Source organism: Saimiri boliviensis, chromosome 2 (assembly GCF_048565385.1).
Source record: "Saimiri boliviensis isolate mSaiBol1 chromosome 2, mSaiBol1.pri, whole genome shotgun sequence".
NCBI classification, from domain to species: domain Eukaryota; kingdom Metazoa; phylum Chordata; class Mammalia; order Primates; family Cebidae; genus Saimiri; species Saimiri boliviensis.
Window position 1 is genome coordinate 2,441,546 of NC_133450.1, and position 16,445 is coordinate 2,457,990.

The 16,445-nt window shown below is 40.6% G+C and overlaps 1 protein-coding gene across 12 annotated transcripts in view; it reads left to right on the plus strand.

The window, feature by feature from the left end:
- The window catches only part of SCAPER (S-phase cyclin A associated protein in the ER), a 535,706-nt gene that overhangs the window by 437,947 nt on the left and 81,314 nt on the right, over positions 1 to 16,445 (plus strand). For all 12 annotated transcript variants that reach the window (XM_074392618.1, XM_074392622.1, XM_074392621.1 and 9 more), the window contains one exon: positions 5,586 to 5,818. In XM_074392618.1, the coding sequence (XP_074248719.1) occupies positions 5,586 to 5,818 (233 nt within the window). The remainder of the gene's footprint in view (positions 1 to 5,585; positions 5,819 to 16,445) is intronic.

Here is a 16,445-nt window from a genome sequence, read left to right on the forward strand (position 1 = left end):
CACAGCTTCTCCACAACCCTCAGTAAAAGAGACGCCCAATGGGAGGGAGTCACTGTAGAGTAAGGGAAAGAATCTTAGCAGATTGGGTTCAAGTCCCGACTCTTCATTAACGACTTGGGTGCGTTGCTTGATGTCTCTGAACTTTGATTCCTAGTCTGTAAAAATTAAATGAGATAATAAAAGGAAAATGATTGAGAACCTGGCATGGTAGAAAACTCTAACAAACATTAGTTTTCATTCTTCCCCCCCACCCCACCCCGCATAAGTGTGACTCCTATTTTAACTTTTTCTTGACCTCTTAAGGGTGTTATTTTGAAAATTAACACTTAACACTGATTTTAAGAATTAGCAGTTAACACCATGAAATTGGTAAATCCTAATTTCACAGGAAGTAAAGATGATTGAGTCTAACTGTCCCCAGATCACAATGCTTTTGCATTACAGCCAGTGCTTGACTTACGACCACAATTGATTCTGACAGACCGGTCATAACACGATTTGGTCGTAAGTTGAGTAGGCTATATGTACAGTACTGTGAAATGATGTTATAAAAGTCATATAAAAGTCATATTTTATAATTTTCTTTCGTTATTGTTATATATCATAATTTTCTTTGTTCATTTTATGCCATTTGTATCATCTCTACACCATTTTGTTTCTTATTTTTACATTCGTCAGGTTTAAGTAAAACACTGCATTACCAGTACAACTGGTTTAATATTTGCGAAACATACAAAATCACAAAATACAGGTGCATACAAAAATACAAAATACAGGTGTAAAAAATACCATATGAAACATTTTCCCAATTGCAAAACATATCGAAATGTATAAACATGTACGAGACATTTTATTGGCCACTGGTGCTTGACTGCGGATCGTTGATGTCGTCATTTGAGGCAGCAGTTGTGGTTACTGGAGTTGGTTTTTTCATAAACATGGTGAGGTTTGTCTGAATTGTACGTTTCTTTTTTTCTTCATAAATTTCACGATATGGACGAAACACATCGTGCGCCATCCGTTCAATCCTTACAAATCGTTCGATGTTTGGGTCCATTGCTTTGAAATGTGTAAGAAGTTTATTCAGTAAAGATAAACCATCTGATAACCCCTTAGTGGTGAACTTTCTTTCTGGCTCCGCCTCTTCTTTCTCTGCTGCTCTTCTTTCTTCTTCCACCACTCTTCTTCCAGTTCGATTAGCTCTTCATTTGTAAGTTCATCAACAGTGAAAATCTGTTCTGCTAGATATCCCTCATCTGTAATTAATTCATCCAGACTATCAACAAACTTACGTGCTCCTTCCTCATCTGTACTCGCTGCTTCTCCAGTCATTCGAACACTGTGCATTTGGAATCTTTTCTTGAATCTCTGGAACCAGCCAATGCTTACTACAAATTCTTGACTATAATCTTCTCCAGCACGCTCCTTCAGAGTCTGAAATAGACTTCTCGCCTTTATCTGCACAGTAAAAAGACTTAACGGTGTCCGTTTTTGAATTCGATCTTCCATCCAAATATATAGCAATTTCTCCATTTCGTGGATGGGCCCGCTTCGTTGCTTTGTTATAACTGTTGATCGCTTGGGTGCAGAACTTTCACAGCTTCACGAATTCTTTCTTTATCTTTCAAAATCGTCGACACAGTTGAGTGTGATAACTTCGTATCACGTGTGATCACATTCACTGTCTTTCCTCCTTCGTACTGCTTAATTACCTTCGTTTTCCTGTCGAGATCGATGGCCCTTCTTTCCTTCCTGGCAGGCTGAGGCCTAGACAAAGACAACTTCCTCTTGGTAGACATCTTGGGAGGGGTTTGATGAAAAATATCCAAGACACAAAACACAAATTGCTGTACCGAGTCTGGGATAACAGTTGAAATGGTGCACGCAAAGATGGTGGTGCTGCCGGAAGCTGGTCCACACTTTCGGACGCCCAGCTGGGCAACGTTGGCGCTGCCAGACGCGGAGCAATCGTGGCTAGCAATTGTGGTCGTAAAGTCAAATGGTCGGAAGTTGCGTAGGTTGTAAGTCGATCAATACCCGTATTGTATCTGTCTTGCTTCCAAAACTAGTATCACATTTGGCTACTGCCTGCCTGTAAAATGGTTACCAGTTTTCTCTTTTATATTATTCCTTCTCTTTCTATAAACCAAGAAACCACAGCTTGTTACAGTTTTGTAAAATTAGAGTCTTTAGGGTCTGGATGAAAGCATCACTCTGCTCCCTTGGTTATGTAAGTGTTAGGTACTCAAATGTTAGATGAGCAAGCGATTAAATAAATGACATCGATTTTAGTATCTCAGGAGTCTTTAATTTCCTGTTGACTCTCAACTGTATTTTTAAAAGATCCAATTACTGGATAAAAAAGCTTCCAGATAAATGAAAGATTTCTAAGTATAACATGTATATATAGTGTTTTATTTGAAATACTTCATGATAAAAAACAGTAAAACGTTGTTGGAAAAAAGGGAGTATGAAAATTGGCGATGAATCAAGAACCCTGACGTTACCTAGAAATGTATTACTCATATTCTTTCTGTAGTGCGAAAAAGAAAAAGAAAGTTGTATTTTAGAGAATTTATTGAGTTAATTTTAGAATGTGTCCAGTTTAACACATAAATTACCTTCTCTCTGATGAGAGACCCCACTAATATTCTAGTAAATAAATGAAAGTCATTAACCCTCAAAGAGCACAGGAAAGAAAGGAAAGCAAATCTATATACTTTTCAATCTGGAAAGCACATGATTGAAACTAGCAAAATGCCAGAAGGAAATTCGTGCCACGGAATCCCAGCAGGGCCCAAGAATTCGAGTTACTGGCTATCTCAGAAGACGAGGGTGCAAGTGGGACTGCAAAGAGGAGAATTGGTTGAAAGTCTAAGTAAAAAGCAGTGTAGGTGCCCTGCATGCCTTAGAGCCCACCTACTGTATGTGTACCCAAATGGCTGCCCCTGCCCAACCCTCAGAGAAGACACTAGTTTCAAAGTTACATAGAACATGTGAACACCAGGCACAGCCATACAAAAGCACAGTGATATAGTGAAAACCTCTTCTCACAGTAGTGAGCCACTGAGCCCTCTTCTCCAGTGAACCTCTGAAAATGGGCATCATGTTACTTACTTCAGGTTTGTGGAGGATATAAGGTTTCCTTCTACATAGTGAAATTAACTGTCCCAGGAGAATAGACTTATAAATATTGAGAGCTGGGATCCCCCAGTGGAAAAGTGTGATCTCAACCTAATCACCCAAATTGAAACCATTCACACAGAAGTTTGTATTCAGCTTCTGATTGATTAGATCCAGAGTGATACTCTGATATATTAGTTCATCAATCATAAATATGAACAAAAAGCCCAAGATAACAACATGCTTGAGGAAAGCCTCCAACCTGAAATACATTAAAAAAAAAAAAACTCAAATGAAACAGAGACCATGTAAGAAACAAAGGAAAATCTTTCGAAAAGTATAATTTCACAAAGATGAGAAGATACTGCATCCATGAAATAAAAAGCAAGATACTACCAAAACATACAGAGAGCCAAAAAGAGCTCTTGAAATTTTAAAATATAATTGATTAAACAAAAAACTAGTAGGACCAGAAAATAAGTTAAGGAAGTCTCCAAAGAAGTAGGGGAAAAAAACACACAAAAACATGAAAAGCAAGAAAAAATTTTTTCAAAATTAGCTCAATCCAGGTTCAAAATCCATCAGGAGGCCGGGCATAGTGGCTCACGCCTGCAGTCTCAGCACTTGGGGAGGGCAAGGTGGGCAGATCATCTGAAGTCGGGAGTTCAAGACTAGCCTGGCCAGCATGCTGAAACCCTGTCTTTACTAAAAATACAAAAATTAGCCAGGTGTAGTGGCACACACCTGTAATTTCAGCTGCTCAGGAGGCAGAGGCAGGAGAATCGCTTGAGACAGGGAGGCAGAGATTGCGGAAAGCTGAGATCACAGAAAGCTGAGATCACACCACTGCACACCAGCCTGGGCAAGAGAGGGAGATTCTGTCTCCAAAACAACAAAACAAAACAAAAATCTAACCAAAAATGAATGGGAGGAAATTAGCAAAGAAATAATGCAAGAGATTTTCCCAGAAATGAAACATAAAACTTTCAAGTTAAAAAGACCACTGAGTTTTCACGCAATAAAAGAAGATCTATACCAAAGCACAGGAAATTAGCCATAAGAAGATTCTAAGTTTCTGGAGTTTCAAAGTTTCTGCAGGGTATGCACTCTTAGGAAGTTGCTAGAATAGATCCTACACCAAAATGAGAGAATTATATGGAAAGAAAAGGAAGACATGAGATCCAAGAAATAAGAGCATCTAACCTAGAGCTGTGTCGTAGGCCTAGAGAGCAACCAGTCTAGATTAGAGAAAGAGGCTGGCAGGTTTCAGGACAAAGAAAAAAATCAGCAATCCCTAATGTATATGAACTTATGAAGAAATTTCATTTTGACTAGAAAGAAAAACAATGAAGTAGTGATACATAAATAAGAAATTCAACATATTGGGAAAAATGGTTCTCAATGAAACCAAAAATTTTGGACAGAAGGGTAAATATTATTAAGTAGATTAGCTGTGAATATTTGCATAGTCACAATAGAAAAAACAATATTACTATGCAGTCAGTAGTCCTGTGTACCAGATGTTCTGAGTCTTTGGCTCTTTCCAAGTACATGATAGGATGTCATTTCCTGGCTCCCTTCTGATTGGGTGGACGGTGTGACTAGTTCTGGCCAATAAGTTGCTTGTTTTTTCTAAAGATCCTCCTTTTGGATCCAAGTGATCATTTATTCCTGTATCTCTGGTAGAACTGGTACAGATAAACACTGAAAATAAGGCAAAGGCTGGTTGTCACTAAGTAAGTACATTTGTGGAATTTAATATTTTACCAAATATTTTCCCATTCATCTTCTTCATTGAACTTCAGAGTTGTCTTGGAAGCTAGGGAGATACAGAAAGTAAGGAACTTGTCTCAGATCATATACTGCAGAGGCAGGGTCCAAGCTCCAGCATTTAACAACCACCTTACTTCTTGTAAACTATACACAAAGAAAGCTGAGTGTGACATTGTGTGCTACAAAAAGAACTATTTTGCCATTTAGTAGTAGGAAATGCAAATTTCATCCCGATAGAGGAATTCAGATTAGTTTTTTTTTTTTAATTCATTGTAGTAAGAAATAGGGCTGTCATTTTATCAACTGGTTTGTTTTCTGAGTGCATTTAAATTTTTAATATAATTTATTCAATTAAATAAGTATTTATTGAATATTTACTATGTGTATGTTCTAAGCATTTTGTATTTATTAGCTTATTTAATAATCACAAAAATTTTATGATACAGGTACTCTCATTATCCTTGTTTCATAGATGAGAAGTTGGAATTTTGAAATAGTAACCTTATCCAGGGACACCAGGTAGTGAGGGGAAAGTTCAGATTTGAACTTTCAGTCTGACTTTAGAGCCAACACTCTTGAACATTTTAGATTGTCAAAATTACTTACGATTACAGAAATATTCTAAACCATCTTTGCCCATTTTTGGTGGTTTTACTGAAACATATTTACTGTACTTTTATTTCACATAGGTTTATGTTCCAGATGAAAATAATACTATTTTGGGAAGAAATACAAATAAACACGTTTTTGAAGGCTTGACAACTGGACTTCTCAAAGTCGGTGCTGTGGTTTTGGGCTGCCTGATTGCCAATCGACCAGATGGAAACCACCAGCCAGCTTCACCAAAAATACCAACACAGGAAGTGAAAAACAAACCCTCACAAGGTGATGCTTTTAACAGTCGAGTTCAGGACCTTATCAGGTAAAATTGCTACATTTTTTTAAACGTTGTTCTTTGTTTAAAAATAACTCTATTAATGTAAATCTCAAGGCCCATGTCATGGCAGTGGTTCCCACAATGCCAATCATAAATTTCTAGTATAGAATACCAAGAATACCTTGTAAATATTTCTCAGATTTATCACCTCACTCCATTGCTGCTATTAATACTTTACTTCCGACGTTCAGGCTCTTTTGCAATAGCAGACGGTGTGTCTGTCTCTCTCTCCCCCACTTTTAAAAACTAAGTTCTTTTTCCTGATTATAAAAGGAATATACGCTCAATGATAAACACAATTTGAAAAACACAGAAGAGCACAATGGATTTTTTAAGGCAGTTTTGTAGAGAGAAAGAAAATTCTTTTTTTTTTAATATATATATTTTATTGCAGTTTAGGTTCTGGGGTACATGTGCAGAGCATGCAGGATTGTTGCATAGGTACACACGTGGCAATGTGGTTTGCTGCCTCCATCCCCCCGTCACCTATATCTGGCATTTCTCCCCATGTTATCCCTCCCCAAACCTCCCTACCCCCCACTATTCCTCCCCTATTTCCCTGCAACAGACCCCAGTGTGTGATGCTCCCCTCCCCGTGTCCATGTGTTCTCATTGTTCAACACCCGCCTATGAGTGAGAACATGCAGCGTTTGATTTTCTGTTCTTGTGTCAGTTTGCTGAGAATGATGGTTTCCAGATTCATCCATGTCCCTAGAAAGGACATGAACTCATCATTTTTTATGGCTGCATAGTATTCCATGGAGTATATGTGCCACATCCTCCTTGTCCAATCTATCATCACTGAGCATTTGGGTTGGTTCCAGGTCTTTGCTATTGTAAACAGTGCCACAATGAACATACTTGTGCATGTGTCTTTTTTTTTTTTTTTTTTTTTTTTTTGAGACAGAGTTTTGCTCTTGTTACCCAGGCTGGAGTGCAATGGCGCAATCTCGGCTCACCGCAACCTCCGCCTCCTGGGTTCAGGCAATTCTCCTGCCTCAGCCTCCTGAGTAGCTGGGATTACAGGCACGCGCCACCATGCCCAGCTTATTTTTTGTATTTTTAGTAGAGACGGGGTTTCACCATGTTGACCAGGTTGGTCTCGATCTCTCGACCTTGTGATCCACCCGCCTCGGCCTCCCAAAGTGCTGGGATTACAGGCTTGAGCCACCGCGCCCGGCCGCATGTGTCTTTATAGTAGAACCATGTATAATCCTATGGGCATATACCCAGTAACGGGATTGCTGGGTCAAATGGAATTTCCCCGTTGCTTGTTTTTGTCAGGTTTGTCAAAGATCAGATGGTTGTAGGTGTGCGGCATTGCCTCCAAGGCCTCTATTCTATTCCATTGGTCTATATCTCTGTTTTGGTAGCAGTACCATGCTGTTTTGATTACTGTAGCCTTGTAGTATAGTTTGAAGTCAGGTAGCATGATGCCTCCAGCTTTGTTCATTTTGCTTAGAATTGACTTGGCTATGCAGGCTCTCTTTTGGTTCCACATGAAGTTTAAGGTGGTTTTTTCCAGTTCTGTGAAGAGGGTCATAGGTAGCTTGATGGGGATAACATTGAATCTATAAGGGCAATATGGCCATTTTCACAATATTGATTCTTCCTAACCATGAGCATGGAATGTTTTTCAATCTGTTTGCGTCCTCTCTTATTTCCCTGAGCAGTGGTTTGTAGTCCTTCTTGAAGAGGTTCTTCACATCCTTTGTTAGTTGTATTTCTAGGTATTTTATTCTCTTTGTAGCAGTTGTGAATGGGAGTTTGTTCTTGCTTTGGCTCTCTGTTTGTCTGCTATTGGTATATAGGAATGCTTGTGATTTCTGCACACTGATTTTGTATCCTGAGACTTTGCTGAAGTTGCTTATCAGTTTCAGGAGATTTTGGGCTGAGACGATGGGATCTTCTAAATATACAATCATGTCATCTGCAAATAGAGACAATTTGACTTCTTCCTTTCCTAATTGAATACCCCTTATTTCCATTTCTTGCCTAATTGCTCTGGCTAGAACTTCCAATACTATATTGAATAGGACTGATGAGAGAGGGCATCCTTGTCTAGTGCCAGATTTCAAAGGGAATGCTCCTAGTTTTTGCCCATTCAGTATGATATTGGCTATGGGTTTGTCATAAATAGCTTTTATTATTTTGAGATATGTTCTGTCAATACCGAGTTTATTGAGATGTTTTAGCATAAAGCGTTGTTGAATTTTGTTGAAGGCCTTCTCTGCGTCTATTGAGATAGTCATGTAGTTTTAGTCTTTGGTTCTGTTTATGTGGCGAATTAAGTTTATAGACTTGCATATGTTGAACCAGCCTTGCATCCCTGGGATGAAGCCTACTTGATCGTGATGGATAAGCTTTTTGATGTGCTGTTGAAATCGGTTTGCCCATATTTTACTGAAGATTTTTGCAGCTACATTCATCATGGATATTGGCCTGAAGTTTTCTTTTCTTGTTGAATCTCTGCCGGGTTTTGGTATCAGGATGATGTTGGTCTCATAAAATGATTTGGGAAGGATTCCCTCTTTTTGGATTGTTTGGAAGAGTTTCAGAAGGAGTGGTGCCAGCTTGTATGTCCGGTAGAATTCAGCTGTGAACCCATCTGGACATGGGCTTTTTTTGGTTGGTAGGCTATTAATTGCTGCATCAACTTCAGACCTTGTTACTTGTCTATTCAGAGTTTCAACTTCTTCCTGGTTTAGACTTGGAAGAGTGCAAGTGTCCAGGAATTTATCCATTTCTTCCAGGTTTACTGGTTTATGTCCATAGAGTTGTTTGTAGTAATCTCTGATGGTGGTTTGTATTTCTGTGGAATCAGTGGTGATATTGTATTTTATTGAATCTATTTAATTCTTCTCTCTTTTTTATTAATCTGGCTAGCAGTCAATTTTGTTGATCTTTTCAAAAAACCACCTCCTGGATTTATTGATTTTCTAAAGGGTTTTTTGTGTCTCTATCTCCATTATTTCTGCTCTGATCTTAGTTATTTCTTGTCTTCTGCTAGCTTTTGAGTTTTTTTGGTCTTGCTCCTCTTGCTCTTTCAATTTTGATGATAGGGTGTCAATTTTAGATCTTTCCTTGCTTCTGATGTGGCCATTTATTGCTATAAATTTTCCTCTAGACACTGCTTTAAATGTGTCCCAGAGATTCTGGTACGTTGTGTCTTTGTTCTCGTTGGTTTCGAAGAACATCTTTATTTCTGCTTTCATTTCATTGTTTATCTAGTCAACAGTCAAGAGCCAGTTGTTCGGTTTCCATGAAACTAACTAGTGAAGTTAGTTTCTTAATACCAAATTCTAACTTGATTGCACTGTGGTCTGAGAGACAGTTTTTTTTTTTTTTTATGATTTCCTTTCTCTTGCATTTGCTGAGGAGTGATTTACTTCCAATTATGTGGTCAATTTTAGACTAGGTCTGATGCGGTTCTGAGAAGAATGTATATTCTGTGGATTTGGGGTGGAGAGTTCTGTAAACGTCTATCATGTTTGCCTGGTCTAGATCTGTGTTCATGTGTTGGATATCCTTGCTAATTTTCTGTCTCATTGATCTATCTAATATTGACAGTGGAGTGTTAAAGACTCCCACCATTATTGTATGGGAGTTTGAGTCTCTTCGTAGGTCATTAAGAACTTGTTTTATGTATCTGGATGCTCCTGTATTGGGTATGTATATATTTAGGATCACTAGCTCTTCTCGTTGCATTGATCCTTTTACCATTATGTGTCTTTTGATCTTTGTGTCTTTTGATCTTTGCTGGTTTAAAGTCTATTTTATCAGAGACTAGGATTGCAACTCTTGCTTTTTTTTTGCTCTCTGTTTGCTTGGTAAATCTTCCTTCATCCCTTTATTTTGAGCCTATGTGTGTCCTTGCATGTGAGATGGGTTTCCTGGATACAGCACACCAACAGGTTTTGACTTTTTATCCAATTTGCCAGATTGTGTCTTTTGATTGGGACATTTAGCTCATTTACATTTAAGATTAATATTATATGTGAATTTGATCCTGCCATTTTGATACTAGCTGGTCGTTTTGCCCATTAGTTAACGCAGTTTCTTCATTGTGCCAATGCTCTTTACCATTTGCTATGTTTTTAGAGTGGCTGGTACTGGTTGTTCCTTTCCATGTTTAGTCCTTCTTTCGGTAGCTCTTGTAAGGCCAGCCTCGTGGAGATAAAATCTCTCAGCAATTGCTTGTTTGTAAAGGATTTTATTTCTCCTTAACTTACAAAGCTTAGTTTGGCTGGATATGAAATTCTAGGTTGAAAGTTCTTTTCTTTAAGGATGTTGAATATTGGCCCCCAGTCTATTCTGGCTTGTAGAGTTTCTGCTGAGAGATCTGCTGTGAGTCTAATGGGCTTCCCTTTGTGGGTAACCCAACCTTTCTCTCTGGCTGCCCTTAGCATTTTCTCCTTCATTTCAACCCTGGTAAATCTGACGATTATTTGCCTTAGGGTTGCACTTCTTGAGAAATATCACTGTGGTGTTCTCTGTATTTCCTGGACTTGAATATCGGCCTGCCTTGCTGGGTTGGGGAAGTTCTCCTGGATAATATTCTGGAGAGTGTTTTCCAGCTTGAGTTCATTCTCTCTGTCATATTCAGGTACACCGATCAAATGTAGATTAGGTCTTTTCACATAATCCCGTATTTCTTGGAGGCTTTGTTCATTTCTTTTCACTCTTTTTTCTTTAATCTTGCCTTCTTGTCTTATTTCATTGAGTTGATCTTCAATCTCTGATAGCCTTTCTTCTGCCTGGTCAGTTCAGCTATTGAAACTTGTGTATGCTTTGCGAAGTTCTCGTGTTGTGTTTTTCAGCTCCATTAAGTCATTTATATTCTTCTCCAAGCTGTTTATTTTCATTAGCAATTTGTCAAACCTTTTTTCAAGGTTCTTCGTTTCTTTGCATTGGTTTAGAACATGTTCTTTTAGCTCAGAGAAGTTTGTTATTACCTACCTTCTGAAGCCTGTTTCCGTCAATTCATCAGTCTCTTTCTCCATCCAGCTTTGTTCCTTTTCTGGTGATGAGTTGTGATCCCTTGGAGGAGAGGCATTCTCGTCTTGGGTGTTTTCATCCTTTTTGCGCTGGTTTCTTCCCATCTTTGTGGGTTTATCTACCTTTGGTATTTGTAGTTGGTGACTTTCAGATAGGGTCAATGAGTGGACGTCCTTTTTGTTGATGATGAAGTTATTTCTTTCTGTTTCTTAGTTTTCCTTCTAACAGTCAGGCCCCTCTGCTGTAGGACTGCTGGAGGTCCACTCCAGACCCTGCTTGCCTGGGGATCACCTGCAGAACAGTAAGGGTTGTAGGGCTGAGGGCCCCACAGGGTCGTGGGGTGTGCCTTATGCTGTGCTGAGGCACAGGATCCGAGAAATAAAGAGGCAAGACCCAAAAGTACAAGGAAAATGCAGCTGGGCTCAGGGGGCCACACCACCTATAAGCGGAGTCAGGCAAGGCCCCGAATGTCCAGAAGCATGAGTATTTATTGTGTATAGGTTAGAGGGCAGGGCAGTGAGTGAAATCATCTTTAAGGATAGTGATAGGGTCATGAGCAATAAAACATGGGGTCCACCCCCATTAGGTCATGTAGGCCAGGAGGTAGACAGTGCACAGCAAGGGGCCCATTCCCATGAAGGCAAGGGCCGTTTACAGTAAGGGGTCTACCCCTATTAGGTCACCGAAGCTTGAAGGTGGGCCATGTGAGGTGAAGAGGGTGCAGTGTGCAGTACTCCTCTCTCTAGGCAAACTACTTCTAAGATTTATAGGAGGACGCTTTAAGTCACATAGCAGTGACAGAGCTGTCAAGGTTACTGCCACCTTCTGGCAGCTTCCAGTGGGTTCTATGGGAAGATGCTTTTCAAGCAGCACAGTAGCAAGAGCTGATAAAGTTCACAGTCACCAAGGTGGATTGCCGTTCTGAGGGCAGCCTTCCACAAGAACTGGAGCAAGGTCCTACAACTCCTTTATCAGGAGGAGTGGCTCTTGCCCCAAGCCTGCCATACAGCGGGTATCTTTACGATACTGACTGCTGCTGCCTGGGCCATGGATTCTTGTCCTGGTATAACTGTTTTTCCCTTAAATCATGCTCTGCACTGTGTCTGCTCTAGGCATTCCTCCGATTATAAGCTGCTTATCCATGCTCTGTACTGTGTCCACTCTAGGCATTCCTCCAATTATGAACTAAGATATTAGTATAGGTATATATGTAGGGAGATATTCTTTAGGCACTCATACTATCAACTATTACATGATTATATATATAGGATAATATAAAGGGAGACTTCAATCCCTATTTCTATAAACTAATATATGATTATGTAAAGGATTATATAAAAGGAAATAGCTGAGTAGTAACACTATAAAGTGAGATATTTTTCAAGCCCTAATTGTGCCAGCGTTCTGCTTAGCTCTCATTCCTCAGTGCCTATATAGGGGGTTACCCACAAGGGTTGCTGCCAGTTTCTTCTTCTGTTATCTTTGTCCCAGAAGGATACCCGCGAGATGTCAGCCTGAGCTCTCCTTTATGAGGTGACTCTTTGGATATACAGGAGTCAGAAAGCTGCTTCAGGAGACAGTCTGTCCCTTATAAGAACTCAAGTGCTAAGCTGTGAGCTCCATTGTTCTGTTCAGAGCTTCTGGGCAGGTATGGTTAAGCCTGCTGCAACGGAACTCATAACCACCTTTTTTCCCAGATGCTCTGTTCTGGGAAGGTGGGGCTTTATTTATAAGTTCCTGATGTGCTGCTGCCTTTTTTCAGAGCTGCCATGCCCAGCAAGTAGGTAGCCTAGTCACAGTCTGCCAGTAGAGACATTGCTGAGCTGCCATGGGCTCTGCCCAGCCGCCGTGTGAACTTCCTTGCAGTTTTGTTTATAGAGGTATAGTTAGAACTGCCTTGGTAATGATGGACCGCCCCAGTAGTGGTGGGCTGCCCCTGTAATGGCAGACTGCCTCGGTAGTGGTGGACTGCCTCGGTAATGGTGGACACCCTTGCCCCCACAGAACAGGACTGTCCTGGGTCCAGCTGTGCTTGCTGTGAAACTCTCGTTCCAGAATGTTTCAGATTGCTGGTCTTTGTGGGAGTGGGACTCGCTGAGCCAGATCACCTGGCTCCCTGTCTCAGCCTCCTTTTTTTTCAGTTGAATGGGCAGGTCTGTCTCCTGGACGCCTCAGGCGCCAGTTGAAATGGCCACCCAGATTTGTGTGAGTTTTTGTGTGGAGACCCACTGCACCGGCTGAAACAGCCATGCTGGAAACTCGTGACGCTTTTCATCCTGAGAATCTCCTGGTCTGTGGACAGTAATAACTTGTTTGGAAATGCGGATCACTCACCTCTGCGTTGTTCTTGCTGGGAACTGCCAGAAAATTCTTTTAATGAAAAGCAGTCTAGTTAGAGCTCAGCTGTCATTCTTGGTTGTTTTTGTTTTGTTTTGTTTCCTGTCACCCAGGCTGGAGTAGCGCAGTCTCAGCTCATTGCAACCTTTGCCTCCTGGGTTCAAGTGATTCTCCTGCTCAGCCTTCTGAGTAGCTGGGATTACAGGCACACCCACCACCATGCCTGGATAATTCTTATATTTTTAGTAGAGATAAGGTTTCACCATGTTTGCCAGGCTGTTCTCAAACTCCTGACCTCAAGTGACCTGCCCACCTCAGTCTCCCAAAGTGCTGGGATTACAGGTGTGAGCCACTGAACCTGGCCTTTCTTAACATTTAGTTGTGTGATGTTAGAATATGTTCTGTTAGAGCTTTTGCAACTTTCTTGATTCAACATTTTTAAATTGAAGGAAATTCTCAGAATTCCCCTATCTCTGGTTATAAATTCAGTTCTGACTTAAAATATAAATTATCCTCATCTCTGGTTATAAGTTCAGTTCAGACTTAAAACAACAATAATAGCTACCATTTATAGAGCACCTGTTTTAGTACAATACCTTACATTTAACAGGATTACTCTTATAGGGTTATACCGATAGTATAGTATAGCAACCCTAGAAGGTTACTCTAAGTGTAAGGTATTGTAGTAGAGGCTTTGCAGCCCTGTAAGTGTAAGATTTCTAACTCAAACTTTGTAGTGAGGAAATTGCTCAGAGAAGTTAAGTACTTAGCCCAAGACTATATAATAAATAAGATTAAAAGTATGTAGGAGATCTAAGACTGGAACTCATGTCTAGCTGGACTCCCAACACCTGTGTGCTTTCACAACACAAATGTGGCCATTTCTGACACCTGTTCAAGGTCAGCCCTGTTTCCTTCTAATGTCACCTTCTCTCCAAGGAAATTACTCCTACTTTGTCATCTAAAGTCATTTACCCTCTGGAATTTTTTATTTCCCAACAGAGTTTCATCTGGTGTTAATCAATCACCTGTTCCACCTATCAGCACCTCTTCTGTGATCTGCACTGATCTCTGGCTCCCCGAAACCATGCAATTTGTTGCTCTCTGAAGCAAGTTATGGTTGGTTAACAGGAGAACAAGAATGCACTCCTCTGCATTTGCTTCTTTCACAGTTCATAAATTTCTTCTGCTTTCTTGTAGTGCTTTCTCAGGAACAGTTATTTCATTCAGTAGCTTCCTTACCCTTGATTACTTTGTTCACTTACCCCTTCCATCTGCCTGTCCTCTTTCCCCAAGTATATTTATTGCTGGAGAGCACCAGGCCCTTTGGGTCCATAACCATTTATCTTACAGCACTTGACTTTTACCCTCCCTGGCCTTTCTCTTAGTTGCTTGATCCCATTCAATTCCCCACATCCTTTTCGTTGTTGTAGAGCTTAGCCCTCTCTGCCGACGAATGTCACTCTGTCCCTGCATTCTCCCTTGGGCTACCCTGTGATGCAGGAGCCCTGCATTCTTGTCATCCAGACAACTTAGCTGCATGCCTCGGCTGTGATGAAGCGGAAGACCTATTCAAATGCTTCATTGCCATTGCAGTGGGCCTTCCAGGGGAAAATGCATACATTTTCACATATATTATTGTAATTACCAAACCCTTCTTTTAATACCTTCCTTTAGGAGGTATTTTTCCCTTAATACCTTCCTCCTTCCTCCTTTAGGAAGGAGTTGTGGTAATAGCAGTGGTAATCTGCCAAACCAAATAATGCATGTGACTTAAAAAGGATGATTGACAACCATACTGCTTCAAAATATCCCATGCCAGTCTTTTTCTGATTTGAACCCACTATTGGTGAATATTATTTTCTTACAGATAACACATTGTTAGTTGGCTTGATGATATCTGTGTGTAAAACCACAAATGACATTTCACATCAGCCTAGTGTACTAGCAAACAAAACTTTTTTTTTTTTCCTAATCACTTTCATACTTGCCTTCTCACCTTCCCAGATATAAACTGACATGAAATCTCACTCCACTCCGTGTTACAATCCGGGCATTTTTGTCAGTTGTGAAGTTGCATAGGAAGGGCTCCAATACAGTCTTTGGAGCTGTTCTCTGGCTGTATCCCTGAAGTAGAGCAGGAGCAGATTCTGACATCTGTCCCTTCTTCTCCTTATCTGGCATAGGAGAGGTGGGAAGCTATCTAAGAGACATGAAATAATTGCAATATTTATTCTTATTCTTTTATATGATTCAGTCAAGTTTTTATATCTAAGACATTCTTGGAAATATTTTTCAATTCAAAGTGTGGTCAGCCATACTAATCTTGAGCCAGACGCTGCCGAAGGCCATATCAAAAATTTAAAAAGACCTTTACACCTTATCCAGCTAATTTTATTTTACTATTAAACATCCTGAATTTCTTTTACTTTTTAATTTTTTTTAATTGATACATTGTAACTGTATTAGTCTGCTTTTACACTACCATGACTGAGAAGAAAAGAGCGTTTCACATGGCTTGGGGGGAGGCCTCACAATCATGGCAGATTGCAAGGAGGAGTAAGTCTTACATGGATGGTAGCAGCAAAGAGAGAGCTTGTGCAGGGGAACTCCTCTTTGTAAAACCATCGTGTCTTGTGAGATGTCTTCATTATCACAAGAACAGCGTGGCAAAGACCTGCCCCCCTGATTCAGTTACCTCCCACCAGGTCCCTCCCACAGCACGTGGGAATTCAGGATGGGATTTGGGTGGGGATGCAGCCAAGCCATATCATTCTGCCCCAGACCCTCCCAAATCTCATGTTCTCACATTTCAAAACCAATCATGCCTTCCCAACAGTTCCCCAAAGTCTTAACTCATTTCAGCATTAACTCAAAACTCCGTAGTCCAGCATCTCATCTGAAACAAGTCCCTTCTGCCTGTAAGTCTGTAAAATCAAAAGCAAGTTCGTTACTTCCTAGAGACAGTGGGGGTGTAGGCATTGGGTGAATATACCCATTCCAAATAGGGGAAGTTGGCCAACAAAGCGGCTGCAGGCCCCATGCAAGTCCAGGATCCAGCAGGACAGTCAGATCGTAAAGCTCCAAAATGATCTCCTTTTACTCCATGTCTCATATCCAGGTCACGTTGGTGGGTTCCCACCATCTCGGGCAGCTCGGACCATGTGGCTTTGCAGGGTATAGCCCCTCTCTTGGCTGCTTTCACAGGCTGGCATTGAGCGTCTGCAGTTTTTCCAGGCACGCAGTGTAAGCTGTCAGTGGATCTACCATTCTGGGA